At 29.0% G+C, this 14,433-nt stretch overlaps 2 protein-coding genes across 12 annotated transcripts; one reads left to right on the top strand and one right to left on the bottom strand.

Annotated features, from left to right (window-relative positions):
• Window positions 1-2,844: 2,844 nt before the first annotated feature.
• LOC126905933 (zinc finger protein 512B-like) lies at window positions 2,845-10,242 on the top strand. Of its 11 annotated transcripts, none has more exons than XM_050686110.1 (3): window positions 2,845-3,001; window positions 3,467-3,635; window positions 9,385-10,242. In XM_050686110.1, the coding sequence occupies exons 1-3, from the start codon at window positions 2,954-2,956 to the stop codon at window positions 10,068-10,070; spliced, it is 903 nt and encodes a 300-aa protein (XP_050542067.1). In that variant the 5' UTR covers window positions 2,845-2,953; the 3' UTR covers window positions 10,071-10,242. The 11 variants fall into 11 exon arrangements, with proteins under 11 accessions (XP_050542067.1, XP_050542064.1, XP_050542061.1 ...); XM_050686107.1 differs by having other exon boundaries at window positions 3,467-3,671; XM_050686104.1 differs by having other exon boundaries at window positions 3,467-3,707.
• Window positions 10,243-12,381: 2,139 nt separating this feature from the next.
• LOC126905936 (skin secretory protein xP2-like) lies at window positions 12,382-13,777 on the bottom strand. The gene is made up of 2 exons (XM_050686113.1): window positions 13,666-13,777; window positions 12,382-13,450 (listed from the first exon to the last, which is right to left on the bottom strand). The coding sequence occupies exons 1-2, from the start codon at window positions 13,672-13,674 to the stop codon at window positions 12,464-12,466; spliced, it is 996 nt and encodes a 331-aa protein (XP_050542070.1). The 5' UTR covers window positions 13,675-13,777; the 3' UTR covers window positions 12,382-12,463.
• Between the last annotated feature and the right edge of the window lie 656 nt (window positions 13,778-14,433).

Here is a 14,433-nt window from a genome sequence, read left to right as displayed (position 1 = left end):
TTGAATTTTAAAATAATTTGTTTAATTTGAAAATTTGTTAATTGCATTTTAAAACATCTAATTGAGAGCACTTTATTCTCCGTAACTTATACATAAACACAAGGTATGATTATGTACATATGAAATTTTCGTTTGTTAAAATTACAAAAATATATTAAGAATCAGTCGGTAACAAATCAATTAGTTATAAAACTAGCTTGTGATAGATACGTTAGTAGTCGTCGATTAATTTTTATCTAGAGAATAATAAAAGGTAAAGGCGTATTAAAGTTTTTTAATGATAAATTTAGAAATGCTGTGAAATGAGTTAACATGGTGTGGTGGTTAAACTTGAGACAATTACTATTTTACACATTTCATCATAACATTATGTGAATAAATATTTTTTGTTCCTAAACAAAACTTTTAATAATTCTACTAGTACTTTAGATTGATACGACTAAAATTAAAATAGATATTTAACTGTTCCAAGCTTAACCACCGCTCCAAATTGATCCATTTGATGGCATTGTAATCATTGTATCGTTAAAGTATGATATTTTAGATTACAAACACAAACGTAAATGAATTTAAAATTGAAGGGTTTGAAAAAATATTTATTCAAACAGCATGAGAAACAATGATTTTTAAAAATTTAGAAAATAATAAGTAAATGATATTTTAAACATTTTTTTAAACCATTATTTAGGTTTTATGGAAAAAAATCAGTCTCAATGGCAGTGCTGCAAACTAGGGGTTGCGTAGTCCTCTCCAAATTATGAAAATTACATTTTAATTTATAAAGAAATACTTTTAAGAGTACATATTAAGTTAAATCCTCAATCATTTATTTTAAATTTCACCAATGACTGCAACTACTAGCCTGGGGACCTGTTTACCGATAATTACTCCGTTTTTCTTCCTCGCCATTATTTAAAAATAGTAGACACCTTTACCTATATTCTTAAACCTTATGGGCCATGTGCATTGCACATCCAGTTTTTGCGGTATTATTCAATGTTTCTTAATTATAAAATTATATTAGGAAATTTAATTTAATTTTGTTATTTTTAAATATCGATAAATACAAATGATTGTTTGTTATGATGATCGAGTTGCGTGACCTGAGAAGATAAACCAAATGTAAATTTATACTGAAAATATTAATATACTAACAAAGCCTTACACAATACCCAAAGAGATACTGAACTTCAACAGGGAGATAGGACTCTTTGAACATTTATAGGAATGTCTTAGTATGACATTCTATATATATATATATATAGTGTTTGGTATACAAAAAATATCAAAAACACTTATATGAAGAAACAGTATTAATATAATTTGGTAGGAGATGCGCTTAAAAGTCATGTAGGTCTGAGTGCATGAATAGTTCTTGCCCACCTTTTAAACAGCTGAAACTATAAACTTAAACCTTGCACAATAGTAAAGTTATAGTTCACCAGTTTGTCACCAACTGGATTTATGTTAGTCAGTAAAACGGTAACTTCCAGTATTCTTTACAATACTTTCTTTCACATGAATAATTCTTCCTAAATTAACATATAATTAATATTAAATTAGAACTTATCAATGTATTTGTTATTAAATAGCATAATAGGTTGTGTGTTTGATTTTAACAAATTAGGATAATATCTAATCAGAGGTAATCCTGTGGTGGATGGTAGTCATTCACCCAACCAAAATTGCCAACTCAACAATAATCAATTACATATTTAATTATAGCAAACTTCCATATTTATATGAGCAAAAAAAAAAAAATGGTGTTTTCTTATTCAGAATACGAAAAATCTAAAATAAAGTTAAAATAATAAGAGTAAAAACACAACGTTTATAATTAGAGCTTTCAGACAAGACTATTTAAGAAAAACTGTTATACATTTTTTTAATTATTTCATTGTTAAAAAAATATGACATCCACTTTCAATTTTCTCAATCGAGAAAAATGCCTAAACTAAAATGCTGACTTAGTAAAATGTATGCAATACACCACCCTTAGAAAAATTTGTAAGAAGTTCTCTTTATCTAACAAAACCTCATGAAAAAAATATAATTAAATGGATGTTATAGGAGTTGAGTGTTAAATTATAATTGTAAATTAAACAATTATTTTTTTAATTTTATTACTTTAAAGTACATTTTTGTTAATTCATATTTTCACAACCATTATAACACAATAATCAGAATTATTAAGTAAATAATAATTATCTACTAGAGTCCCTAAAAGGCAGAATAAATAAAAAAGTTTTCTGCTAATATTACAAATATGTGTTATTTTCTGCGATAATATTTTTATTTAATCATTATAGAAAACACAATTAAAAAACATTTTTTAGAGTTTTTTCAAATTCCTCTCCCCAAATAAAAATGTTTATATTACAATTTATATAGATTTTTAAAGATGCTAATTTTAATATTTTTAACTTTTAAGCTCCTCATTTAAATATTTATTTTTAAACTGATTTTAACGAATGTTTTGTTACACTTAATATTTGAAAAATTTTACTGAAATAAATGCCCCATATTCACTCTTAATAAACTAATCCTGTTATAAAAATAACCAAATCCAAAATTTAAAAAAATATTTTTTTAAAGTTTGACAAATAACTATGACAAAAAAACCGAATTGATTAACTGCAGTTTATTAACCTTTGTTTAAAAATATCTCGTCCTTATATAAAAAAGGAGATAATTTATTCATTATATTACACTATTTATATTGATATAATTTGAATATGTAAAACACTAACACATATAATAAGATTCGAATTATTATTTATAAGAAGATGATTTTAGGTAAATTATTTTATTGAAAATCCTTTACACAATATGTCAAAAGAATCACTTTATGGTTATCTGTGAACAAACAGGATTTATGCAAATGGTTACAGCATCACACATTTCCTAACTACTGATTATTTAAATTTAGTATAAATAGCTGATTGTTTCTTAAATGTATAATCATTCAACCCAAAACCATTCAAATAACAACATGAAATTCGTAAGTATTGAAAATTTAAGCAATTATCTTTTCCAAAATTAAATTAAAACGAAAATATATCACTAATAATTTTATAATTTTTATGTGATAGATATAAATTGTTGTAGTAGAAACATAATATTAATAAACGATACAATATAGATTTTGTTATTATATCATTAAATAACTTTTTAAAAAAATACTAATTGACAAGGTGCAATTATTAGGTAAAATATTGTACATAACAATTTAAGTGGCTTTTTTAGAAATTTATGATTCATTTCAATTTATATCAAATTATTATACAGAATGATTTATATTATTACATTATTATACAATGAGAAACATAATACAAATTTTATTATGCGTAATAAATATATTTAATTTCTTATACATTTGGATTTTGGATCATGGAAAATTATTGGGGCATCCACAAATAGAAGGTTTTTGAACCACCTTTACTTTAAACTAATTTTCAACTTACAGGCAGTCGCTGTTGTCGCTTTAGCTATCGTAGCCCTCGTCGAGGCCGACGCAAGTAGCAAAACTAAAAAAACTGAAAAACCCGAAAAGAGAAGTATTGGCGAACTCGATTCAGGATTTGGCTCTACCGGACACAGTTATGGCTCCGGACTGGGATACAGCAATGGTCTCGGTTTGAGCTCCGGACTGGGATACAGCAATGGTCTCGGTCTGAGCTCCGGATTGGGATACAGCAATGGTCTCGGTCTGAGCTCCGGATTGGGATATAGCTCTGGTCTTGGTCTCAGATACGGTTCCGGATTAGGTTTGAACTCCGGATTGGGATTGTCCGGCGCCTCTTACGGCTCAGCTCTCTCCAATGCTGCTATCGCTGCACCAGCTGGTATAGCTCTCGCACCAACCGCCGGACCTACCTACCAAATTTCAAGAGAAGTGCACGTCATTAACCGTCACGCACAACCCGTCTCTGCTCCATATCCAGTACCAGTAGAAAACACCGTAGCCGTTCCAGTACCGTCTCCAGCACCATATCCAGTGGATCGCCCATACGCAGTACGTGTTCCCCAACCATATCCTGTTCCGGTCGAAAGACCCGTACCATACACCGTAGAGAGGCCAGTCGCTCAACCTGTTGCTTCACCATACCCAGTGCCAGTTGTACGTAACATCCCAGTGCCAGTTCAACAACCTGTCCCCGTACCACAAATCCGTCAAATCCCAGTACCAGTAGCTCAACCTTACGCCGTCGCCGCCCCAGCACAAATCGCTTACTCCGCAGCTCCTCTTGCTTCTACCTATAATGCCGGTTACGGAACATCTGGCCTCGCTTCCGGGTATGAATCATCTGGATACGGTGCAGGATACGGAGCGTCTGCTCTTAGTACCGGATATGGATCATCTGGTTATGGTGCATCGAATTATGGCGCTGACTACAACTCTGATGTCTCAGCTTCTTCGTCATACGGTAAACACGGTTGGCACAAGAAGTAATTTGTTGATGTCTCACCAACTAGTTCCATAAAATTATAGTAAATTGTAAATATTGTGTTCAAAAAAATGTTCAGCTTTTGTACAATACTTGTTAGCGATGTGTACCGAGTACATCTAATTATGTCTGTTTTATAGACTATTACGACTGAAATAAATTGGTCTTATCAAATCATTGCTTTGTTCATTTTTATTCACCTTTTCATTACGTAGTAATGATTTCTATTGTAATTATGTGAGTTGGCATATCATATCGATTCAAATCAAATCTTTTAATATATTTTTTTTATTCCAGTATTTGCAACTCAACCTTATACCGTCACCGCATTACAATCAATCGTTTTTATTGTCTCAGCTTTTTATTGGCATACAGAACAACTTCTTTTAGTTCAATATTAAACGCTAGTAACGGCTAATGACACATGATATGGATTATTAGATCTTAACAACAGTTTTTCAGCCGTTTCAGTTAATTATTTTCTAAAATACGTATAATATTTAGCAAATTGTTAATATATTTCACGATTTTTTTATTTTATATTTAAATATAAAAAAAAATTTTTATAAGAAAATTGAGTTACTACACTTTTAAAACTTTATATTTTCCACTCAATAAGAACAACTCTATAACAACTTTGTCGGCATTTTTAAGTACAGTTTTAAATCAAAAGCTTAAATGAAAGCTTTGTATTATTGCATAAAAACACAATCTAGGGAAGAATTGAAATGAAATTTAGACAACATAACGTTATAAAACCTACTCTACTCTTAAAGATTGGAAGATCGTTACAAAAAAAATATTTCTTTGCAGGGAAGTGTTTGAATATTTTTTTTCTTATTAATAATCCCCTAGGACAAAAAAAAAATAATACCTCTGAATTTATAACACTAAAAATTATAATTATTGAGATTATATTATGTATGATTTAAGTTAAGTTGTATGAAAGTGTAACATTTTCAATGGCTAACTTTTTTTTTGTTTAATCTGCTATATTCATTACTCGCTCTTGTGTACGATAAATAAGACATAGTAAAATGTACATATTCTCAGCTTCCATCGAAGCTTAAATAAACGTTTTTTAACATTGACTAAAAAGTATAAAAAATATAATTATAAATAATAAATAGAGCGCGGAATTGTATGCGTTTAAAAGTTTTGTTTAAGAAACTTTGAAGGGTCCCGAGTTTGTGAAACTTTTTGTTGGATTATATCGTAGCATAGAAATATTTTTCATTTTAGTGGGTACTTATCCAAGTAATCACGCCTAGAACTAGAAAATCAGTAAAAATATATTATTAAATTTTCAAGTTAATTAATAAAAATTTTATATGTTCGAAATAACTTAACAAAATTTATAAAATCATTTAATTTCGCGATTTAATTATAAATATACTCTTGTTTCTTAAGATTACTACTATACTTATATTTGTTTATATTAAATATGGTGTAATATTCTGTATTCTGAATTACAAAATTAGGCATGAACGAGTTAATGAATTAAAGTTGAGTTCAAGTTTTTAACTTAACGAAGATATTTAGATTTTTCTTTAACTTAATTTTTCTATAGTTCTTTATAGAACTAATTAACGTATATTTTTTTATTTTTCATAAAATACCTTTTTTTCAATAAAATACTAATTATAATAAAACGATTTTTTAATTAACTAGAAAAAATTTTGAAATATATTATTATCACTACACATTATTGTTCCATGGCGATACCACATATCTTAATTTTTCAAAGTTATTCAAGAGGAAATAAAAATACTCTACTTTTGTATAGCGAACAATAGAAATACGTTGTTGAAATGTAAATTATCTCAAGAAATAATAGAGATTAATTATTTAATAAAATCATAAAATTGTGTGTATCACATTTTAAACATGTTCCTTAAAAAAAAATCTTAAATTATCTAGAAACGCTGTTTTACTAAGAAGGCGATAATATAATGTAATTTTGATTAGCTTACCTAATAATAAATAAAGTTTTGGTAGAAAAAATAACAAAAATATGTGATATATTTTATTATATTTGAAAATTATTTGTTTTGTTGTATAAAAAAAAAAGCCTTCCGAGCATTTTTATTATTGATTGTTATAATTAAATAATAATAAATAATTTTTTTTAAACATCTTCGAATAAGATGTTTTTGCAAACCTAATAGTACTTACACTAACTTATCATTATCGTCTATATAATGAAATGATGTCAACATAACTTAAGCATTATTTATTAAAAACAAAAAAAAAAACTTTTTCTAATAATTTGTTGAATTGTTTTAATTAACTTAATTTTAATGAGTTTTATAAAATCGATAACTTGCCCTAGCTATACAAAAATAAGCATACATAGTTCATTAAGTATACAGTTCATTTAAATTTTTTTTTTATTATTTATATGTTATGATAATAAATAACTTAATCTTGGATTTATACAATTTTGCTGGATAAATAGGAACAATATTATGACTAAAGTGTTGACATAGCAAAATTATATCAGCACACATTTTATTCTTTAATTTAAAATTCATAATCAGGTAAATAAATCACCTATTTTTTATGTCAATAAAATGATCAATTGTAGTAGTGACAATTAATATTTAACCCGTATATAAGTAGTTAAATTTTAGGAAGATTAAAAATTAAATTAAATTTCAAATACTATTTTTTTTCTACACTCAAAACTGTTATACGCTGGATAAAGTAGAACATTAATATATTTTAGTCGTTTGAATATTTTATATTACATAAAAACTAGTTTTTTATTTAGTGGTAAATGTTTTAAAAAATTGTATTCAAGACAAATTTAAAGATATTGAATGTGAATATATATCTTTATTTCTAATAGTAGTACAGTTAAAAAAAATACAAAGGGTTTGTGAAAATCCTCTAACATGTATAAACAATTCATTTTTATATAAATTTTTAAAAAAACTATTTATAACACATAAAATATAATAAATATAAACGAATTCTAATAGCAGAATTCGATTTATAAATCATATCTCATTTAAAAACGATTAGTACTATTTAAACTTTTTAATAATTTGACAGACTACCTGATTATACTTTTGTAATAAAAACTAGATAACAAATAATGTTCACGTAATTTTGACGAACATTATTTAATGTTATTATTAGATTTTATATCGTAACCATTTTACTTATTTGAAAAACTGAGGTGTACTATATTTGTTTTTGACGTCATCTTCATGATTGTTTATAGAAAATGAAAAAAATCTATTAAATTAAATATCTGTTTTTGAAGTAATATATTATTTATGTTAATCAGTAGTATAAGCTGATTTCTGATTAGATTTTGTTAAAGAATACTTAAAAACAGGTGCAACATAATTAGAGTTAGAATTCTTGCTGAAAAAGACAAAGACGAACAAAAATATTTAAATATTATTATATACCCACCGCAAATTTGATACAGACTATATATTAAATAATTCACATCGTTTGCCAATATAACTCAAAGATCTTATTATTTTTAATTCCCTAAACTTATTTTTATAACTTGGCCTATATTTTGCAAGTACCTTTGATTTAATTTACTTAATAGAAACTACCCTATATATTTAACATGGTAAAATTACAGTTTTGCAGAGAAAATAATTTGTTTTGAAATCACAATGTAAGAAATCTTATACACTTATATGTGTATTTAAACATAAAAAAAATACAAAAAAAAACCTATTTTTGAAAATCTATTAATAACATGCAAAATAGATTGAACCTAAACGATTTCTAATAACACAGTTCGAAATTAAATAAAGATTTTAATTTATGACATCTAGTGATACAAATTTAACTTATAAATAAATAAATGTTCCGAATAAAATTTATAATAATTATTTATGCATTTAAATCACCAGATAACAACAAATCAACCAAGATGAGTTCAGTAGTGTATTTTTTTAAAGCCCACGTAGTTGATCAACTGATGTTCGATTTTTGGAACAATAATGGTTTTCATGTTGGAGGGAAACAATATCGCGTCTAATACGAGTTCTAAAAAAAAAAAGCCACTACTCATCATTAATATTTTTAATGAACATTTCTGTTGTAAAATATCAATGAAAAACAATCAATATTTTATCGAAACACTTCTTACGCTTAATATTACATTAGATAATTATATGTCGACAAAAAAATAATTGTAATTAAACGTTTTTTGGCAATAAAAATTTCATGGAAATAAAGTGTTTCTTAATGATTACTGTGACATAAGTGCAATATGGAACGAATGCAACAATCTAAAGACGATTTATCATGAATAATTATACAATTAAACTATAATGTTGAGCACGATGACGGAAACTTATTCAATAATGCCTTCTATATTATGCACACCGGTTTGTCACCGACTGGATTCGTTGCTTTCAGTACAGCGGTGCCCTTCTTTGAAATATTGTATACATATTTTAGTATATAAAGATGATTGGAGCTTCAAATTGACATCATTCAAACTAAGAGAATCTAAACAACAACATGAAATTTGTAAGTATAAAATATTTTTGTACAAGTGTCGGCTGCCAAATTGTAGCGCAATTACTGAATCAATTTTAAATAGAGTTTATTAAATTATCAAAAAATATACAAATTAAACCGTTGTTCGTTTTATAGGCAGTCGCTGTTGTCGCTTTAGCTATCGTAGCCCTCGTCGAGGCCGACGCAAGTAGCAAAACTAAAAAAACTGAAAAACCCGAAAAGAGAAGTATTGGCGAACTCGATTCAGGATTTGGCTCTACCGGACACAGTTATGGTTCCGGACTGGGATACAGCAATGGTCTCGGTTTGAGCTCCGGACTGGGATACAGCAATGGTCTCGGTCTGAGCTCCGGATTGGGATACAGCAATGGTCTCGGTCTGAGCTCCGGATTGGGATATAGCTCTGGTCTTGGTCTCAGATACGGTTCCGGATTAGGTTTGAACTCCGGATTGGGATTGTCCGGCGCCTCTTACGGCTCAGCTCTCTCCAATGCTGCTATCGCTGCACCAGCTGGTATAGCTCTCGCACCAACCGCCGGACCTACCTACCAAATTTCAAGAGAAGTGCACGTCATTAACCGTCACGCACAACCCGTCTCTGCTCCATATCCAGTACCAGTAGAAAACACCGTAGCCGTTCCAGTACCGTCTCCAGCACCATATCCAGTGGATCGCCCATACGCAGTACGTGTTCCCCAACCATATCCTGTTCCGGTCGAAAGACCCGTACCATACACCGTAGAGAGGCCAGTCGCTCAACCTGTTGCTTCACCATACCCAGTGCCAGTTGTACGTAACATCCCAGTGCCAGTTCAACAACCTGTCCCCGTACCACAAATCCGTCAAATCCCAGTACCAGTAGCTCAACCTTACGCCGTCGCCGCCCCAGCACAAATCGCTTACTCCGCAGCTCCTCTTGCTTCTACCTATAATGCCGGTTACGGAACATCTGGCCTCGCTTCCGGGTATGAATCATCTGGATACGGTGCAGGATACGGAGCGTCTGCTCTTAGTACCGGATATGGATCATCTGGTTATGGTGCATCGAATTATGGCGCTGACTACAACTCTGATGTCTCAGCTTCTTCGTCATACGGTAAACACGGTTGGCACAAGAAGTAATTTGTTGATGTCTCACCAACTAGTTCCATAAAATTATAGTAAATTGTAAATATTGTGTTCAAAAAAATGTTCAGCTTTTGTACAATACTTGTTAGCGATGTGTACCGAGTACATCTAATTATGTCTGTTTTATAGACTATTACGACTGAAATAAATTGGTCTTATCAAATCATTGCTTTGTTCATTTTTATTCACCTTTTCATTACGTAGTAATGATTTCTATTGTAATTATGTGAGTTGGCATATCATATCGTTTCAAATCAAAAACAATTTGTGCAGTATAATATAATGTTGTAAAAATAATGACTAAATATTATGATACGAATTTCATAAAACCAAAACGATCAGACTATTATGATTTATTTGTTCTTTTTTTTTCTTTAGTAACGAAATTTCTGCTTTAAATATGATAATAAATATTACATATACATTAAAAATTAACTCAATTCGTGAACATATGCAATCAAAAATTAAATTTTACTTATTCATTTAATAACGTTTTCATTTGACCTGGAGACGTTAAACCCGAAAATTATTTAGTATCTATACGTTAAGTCCTATTTAATAGTAGAATATTGAATAGAGAAAGCTCTCATTTTAAAAATAATTCTCTCTTCTAAAAATGTCAGTGTTTGAAATATAGATATGATGAGGAATGAGGCATTATTTTACCAAAAATATTTAATAATAAATACATTTCTTTCTGATAAACAGCTAAACATATTTTCGATATTTCATCATAATTTCATAGTTTGTGTTATTTCCCTACTTAGTCATTATTTGACCGATTTTGCATATGAGTGCTAATTGTATTTAATCTAAGATATAGCATTAAACAAACTATTGCATTTTTTTAAAAATATTTGTGCAAAAATAATACAAATTTTGTGACTAGTGAACATCAAATTAGTAAAATATAGTTGACCTATATCGAATTTTTTCCAGGTATTTGGTTAGTGTTAATAATTGTAGAAACTTAAAGGAATAAGATTATATTAAATGTGCATATTACGCGTTTTTAATAACTGTAGGTATATAAAACCCAAATATAAGCTCTTATGGTTTCTCTTGAAATTTTTTTTCTAGATTCTTTATACAAAAATCATAATTTAATAGCTCATTTTAATGGGCTATTACATATTTTTTATATTAAACTCACTTCTTACTTTTGTTTACTTTATTTTAATTTTGGTTTTGTTGCAGTATAATATAATGTGTGTAATAATGCTTCTTATTACGTTAAATCGAAAAAATATGACAAATACAATAATTTTTTAAAAACATCTTTTGCATTTTTAGTTCATGTTAAGAGTATAATCTTATAATAAGTATCTCCGGCGAGTATAGCTCATACTGGCACGTGTGCACTCTGCCTGAATTACGTACTTACTTAACGTATTAAAATAATGTACTCAAAAATCAAAGCAAATTTTGTTTAAGTGTTAAATAGATCATTTTTTAAACGTAAATTAATATAAAACTAGTAAAATTTATCTTAAGAAGAAATAATAAAAATTATCTGTAATCTCGTTTAATAGGAGTAATTCAAATATATTTTGTACAGTTACGAAATAAAATAATATTAAGGTTGTTTAATGTAATGTATGAATAAAATAAAGAAAAAAAAAAAGTTTTATCGTCTGTTTGTAATCAACCTCTAAAGTCAAATTCAATGTAATTTTTTGTATATCTGTTTCGTTTAATTTATTATGTTTCATATATATACATCAAAGCGTACAACGATATTAATTTTAACCAGAAATCAAATAATACTTATCTAAAAAAATGTCTTAACTATAATCTACTGGTTTCATGCAATACTTTATTTCATTTTTTTTCAATAAAAATTGTATAAACTAATAAATAACTTATATTTTTGGGGCTACAAATAAAAGAAAATTTAAAAAAAAGTAATTTATTTTATAGCAAATTTAAATTTGTTAATTCAATTATTAAACTAAAAAATTATAGTTATACTAAATGAGCAAATATAAAGAAAAATGTTTTTAGTAATCATTGAAAAGGGAAAATATTTTTTTATGATTTTATGACAAATTATAATAGATTATTTAAATAATATTTTAGTTTTTTATACATTTTTTTATAAACACAAATCGTATGACTACTACTTTTATTGTATTAAAGTAGTTATTATAAGTTTCTCAAGTGACTAGATAAAAATAGAGTACGTTATTGTAAACTAAAAGAAATTTGATTTTTTTTTTTTAACGCATTTATTTGAATTAACATTGCATACGCTACGATATTATGGAATGAGTTATTTAACATTTATGATGACAAAAATCAAAAAGATCTTAATGAGTAACTATAAACATTATGTACACAGTACAGAAATCACAATTTTGTGAAATATGTGGTACTAAAGTTACTTTTTACTTCTTGTGCCAGCCGTGTTTGCTGTACGAAGACAATCCTCCGAGTCCACTGTATCCCAATGATCCGTAAGTTGATGGAGCCCATGAGCTGTAACCGCCGTGGAGGGCTGATGCTCCATATCCAGCACTGAGAGCGGATAGTCCGTATCCCGAGTTATAGGAACTGTGTCCAAGAGAAGCTGATGACCAGGTGGCTGGAGCGGCGATAGCAACTGAATGCACAGCTGGAACGGCGTATGGTTGAGCAATTGGTACTGGGATTTGTTTGACGTGTGGAACTGGGATGGGTTGTTGAACTGGGACTGGAATGTTACGGACGACGGGAACTGGGTAAGGAGAAGCTACTGGGTGAGCGACTGGCCTATCTACTGCGTATGGTACTGGTCTTTCGACTGGTACTGGGTATGGTTGTGGTACACGCACGGCGTATGGCCTGTCTACTGCGTATGGGACTGGAGATGGTACTGGAACGGCTACATTGTGTTCTACTGGTACTGGGTATGGGGCAGAGACGGGTTGTGCGTGGCGGTTAATGACATGCACTTCTCTGGAGATTTGGTAAGCTGGTCCGGCGGTAGGTGCTGGAGCAATGGCAGCACTGGCGTAAGCTGGTGCGTAAGCTGCGGAAGATAATCCCAAACCTGATGAATATCCAGACAATCCAGAGGCCAAACCCAATCCGGAACCGTATCTGAGACTGGAAGACAAACCAAGTCCAGAGCCCCATGTGGAGCTCAAACCGAGACCAGAGCCCCAAGTGGAGCCCAAGCCGAGACCAGAGCTGTATCCTAATCCTGAGCTGTAGCCCAATCCGGAGGCCAAACCTAGTCCAGAACTGTATCCCAAACCAGAGCCATAAGTGTAATCTGCTGATCCGAAACCTGAATCGAGTTCACCAATACTTCTTTTTCCAGCTTTTTGTGTTTTGCTGTTAGCGTCGGCCCCAACGAGGGCTACGATAGCCAAAGCGACAATAGCGACTGTCTGTAAAATAAATATTATAATAATGTTACATTAAATTCATATAATACATTATTTTAATGTCAAGCATAATTTTTTTATATTTTATATTTTAAGTCTTTAATGTCCATTAGTGTATATTCCAAAAATATAAAACTATTTTTCATTGCTGATAGTAGTTTGTTTAAAATTCATATAAGTAAATTGATGATTATTATCTTTAATAGTATATGACTTACGAATTTCATGTTGTTCTTTAGATGATATTAGTTTGAATGATGGTTAGTTGCTTCTCTAAGTAACTATTTATATACCAACACATTAATAAGACGTAATAGAGAAGGATACCGTTTTTTTGCATAATTCGAGTTGGTGGTGTGTCAGTGCGAATAAAAAAAATTATATATTATGCAATTTATTGAACTGGATTTAACCTTGATTTAAATATGAATTATTCAATAATGTCTAAAAATGTACCACAATATAATTAATTATGAAATCTGTCTTTAAACATTTTTATTTCTTTTTAGTATTAAATTTGAGTTAGTCGGTAATTTCAATGGAAACTTTATGATAACAGTTCCTAAAATATAATAGATTGATTTATTAAAAATTGAAAAACATATATTTGAAATATTAATAATATTTATAACATATAAAATGTATTGTTATTATTGATAAGACATTAAACATAACTGCTGCAAAATTATGTTTATATAAAAAAGAAATAAAAATTTAGGGTTGAATCAATGCCTTGTGTATTTATTAAAAAAAAAATTTAACAAATAAATAATTCAATTCTTAGTTAAAATAATAAATATTTCGACTCCGTTGGTCAATTAAGTCCGGAGTATATATTATTTAGACACTGGAGATTAAAATTTTAAACATTTAAATAGTTTGACAAACATAAATATTATAGATAAAACTATAATTTTTTAGTTTAATAATTGAATTAACAAATTTAAATTTGCTATAAAATAAATTACTTTTTTTTAAATTTTCTT

This window comes from Daktulosphaira vitifoliae, unplaced genomic scaffold (assembly GCF_025091365.1).
Source record: "Daktulosphaira vitifoliae isolate Bord-2020 unplaced genomic scaffold, ASM2509136v1 Scaffold_4, whole genome shotgun sequence".
NCBI lineage: Eukaryota > Metazoa > Arthropoda > Insecta > Hemiptera > Phylloxeridae > Daktulosphaira > Daktulosphaira vitifoliae.
Note: the sequence above shows the minus strand (reverse complement) of the source record. Positions and strands in the feature narration are given on the sequence as shown.